Consider the following 606-nt stretch of genomic DNA (forward strand, 5'->3'; position numbering starts at 1 on the left):
GGCAGTGCTGCCCCGTCTGTGCCGGTGAGTGGGAGGCTGCAGGCCCTGGGTGAGGGGCAGGCCCTGGCCAGAGAGTCCCTGACCGGTGGGTGCCGTTGCTACCTTGGGTCTACAGGAGGCCCCCTTGAGTTCAAGGCCAGAGGAAATCCTTTATGGAACTGAGCTCCTGTCCCTACCAGGAGGGACTAGCTCCCCTTCTCATGGCACACGGGCACAGTGGTGGGGCCCTGGCTCCTGGCGGTGGGGGGCTGGCCGGGACCCCTGAAGGTGGCTGTCCTCATCAGGGTGGGAGGTAGATGTCAGGGGGAGTGAGGCGTCCCCGGCAGCCTCCAGTCTGGTCCCCCACCCTCCTGTCCAGGCTGTGAGTACCAGGGACACCACTATCAGAGCCAGGAGACCTTCCGACTCCAAGAGGATGGCCGCTGCCTGCTCTGCTCCTGCCAGGTAGGTGGCCCGGTCTCACGCCCCAGATCGGCCTTCCTGAGGGCCTCTCACCCAGTGTCCCTCCTCCTAGGCCGGCGAGGTCTCTTGTGAGGAGCAGGAGTGCCCGGTCGCCCCCTGCACTCTGCCAGACTCTGGTCCCCAGCTGTGCTCAGGTGTGTGTGT

The 606-nt window shown here is 66.0% G+C and overlaps 1 protein-coding gene across 1 annotated transcript in view; it reads left to right on the top strand.

Annotated features, from left to right (window-relative positions):
- KCP (kielin/chordin-like protein) overlaps positions 1 to 606 on the top strand; it is a 27,695-nt gene that overhangs the window by 13,747 nt on the left and 13,342 nt on the right. The window contains exons 10-12 of the mRNA XM_015568867.1: positions 6 to 24; positions 359 to 444; positions 515 to 596. Coding sequence (XP_015424353.1) covers positions 6 to 24; positions 359 to 444; positions 515 to 596 — 187 coding nt within the window. The remainder of the gene's footprint in view (positions 1 to 5; positions 25 to 358; positions 445 to 514; positions 597 to 606) is intronic.

This window comes from Myotis davidii, unplaced genomic scaffold, assembly GCF_000327345.1.
Source record: "Myotis davidii unplaced genomic scaffold, ASM32734v1 scaffold705, whole genome shotgun sequence".
Classification (NCBI taxonomy): Eukaryota; Metazoa; Chordata; class Mammalia; order Chiroptera; family Vespertilionidae; genus Myotis; species Myotis davidii.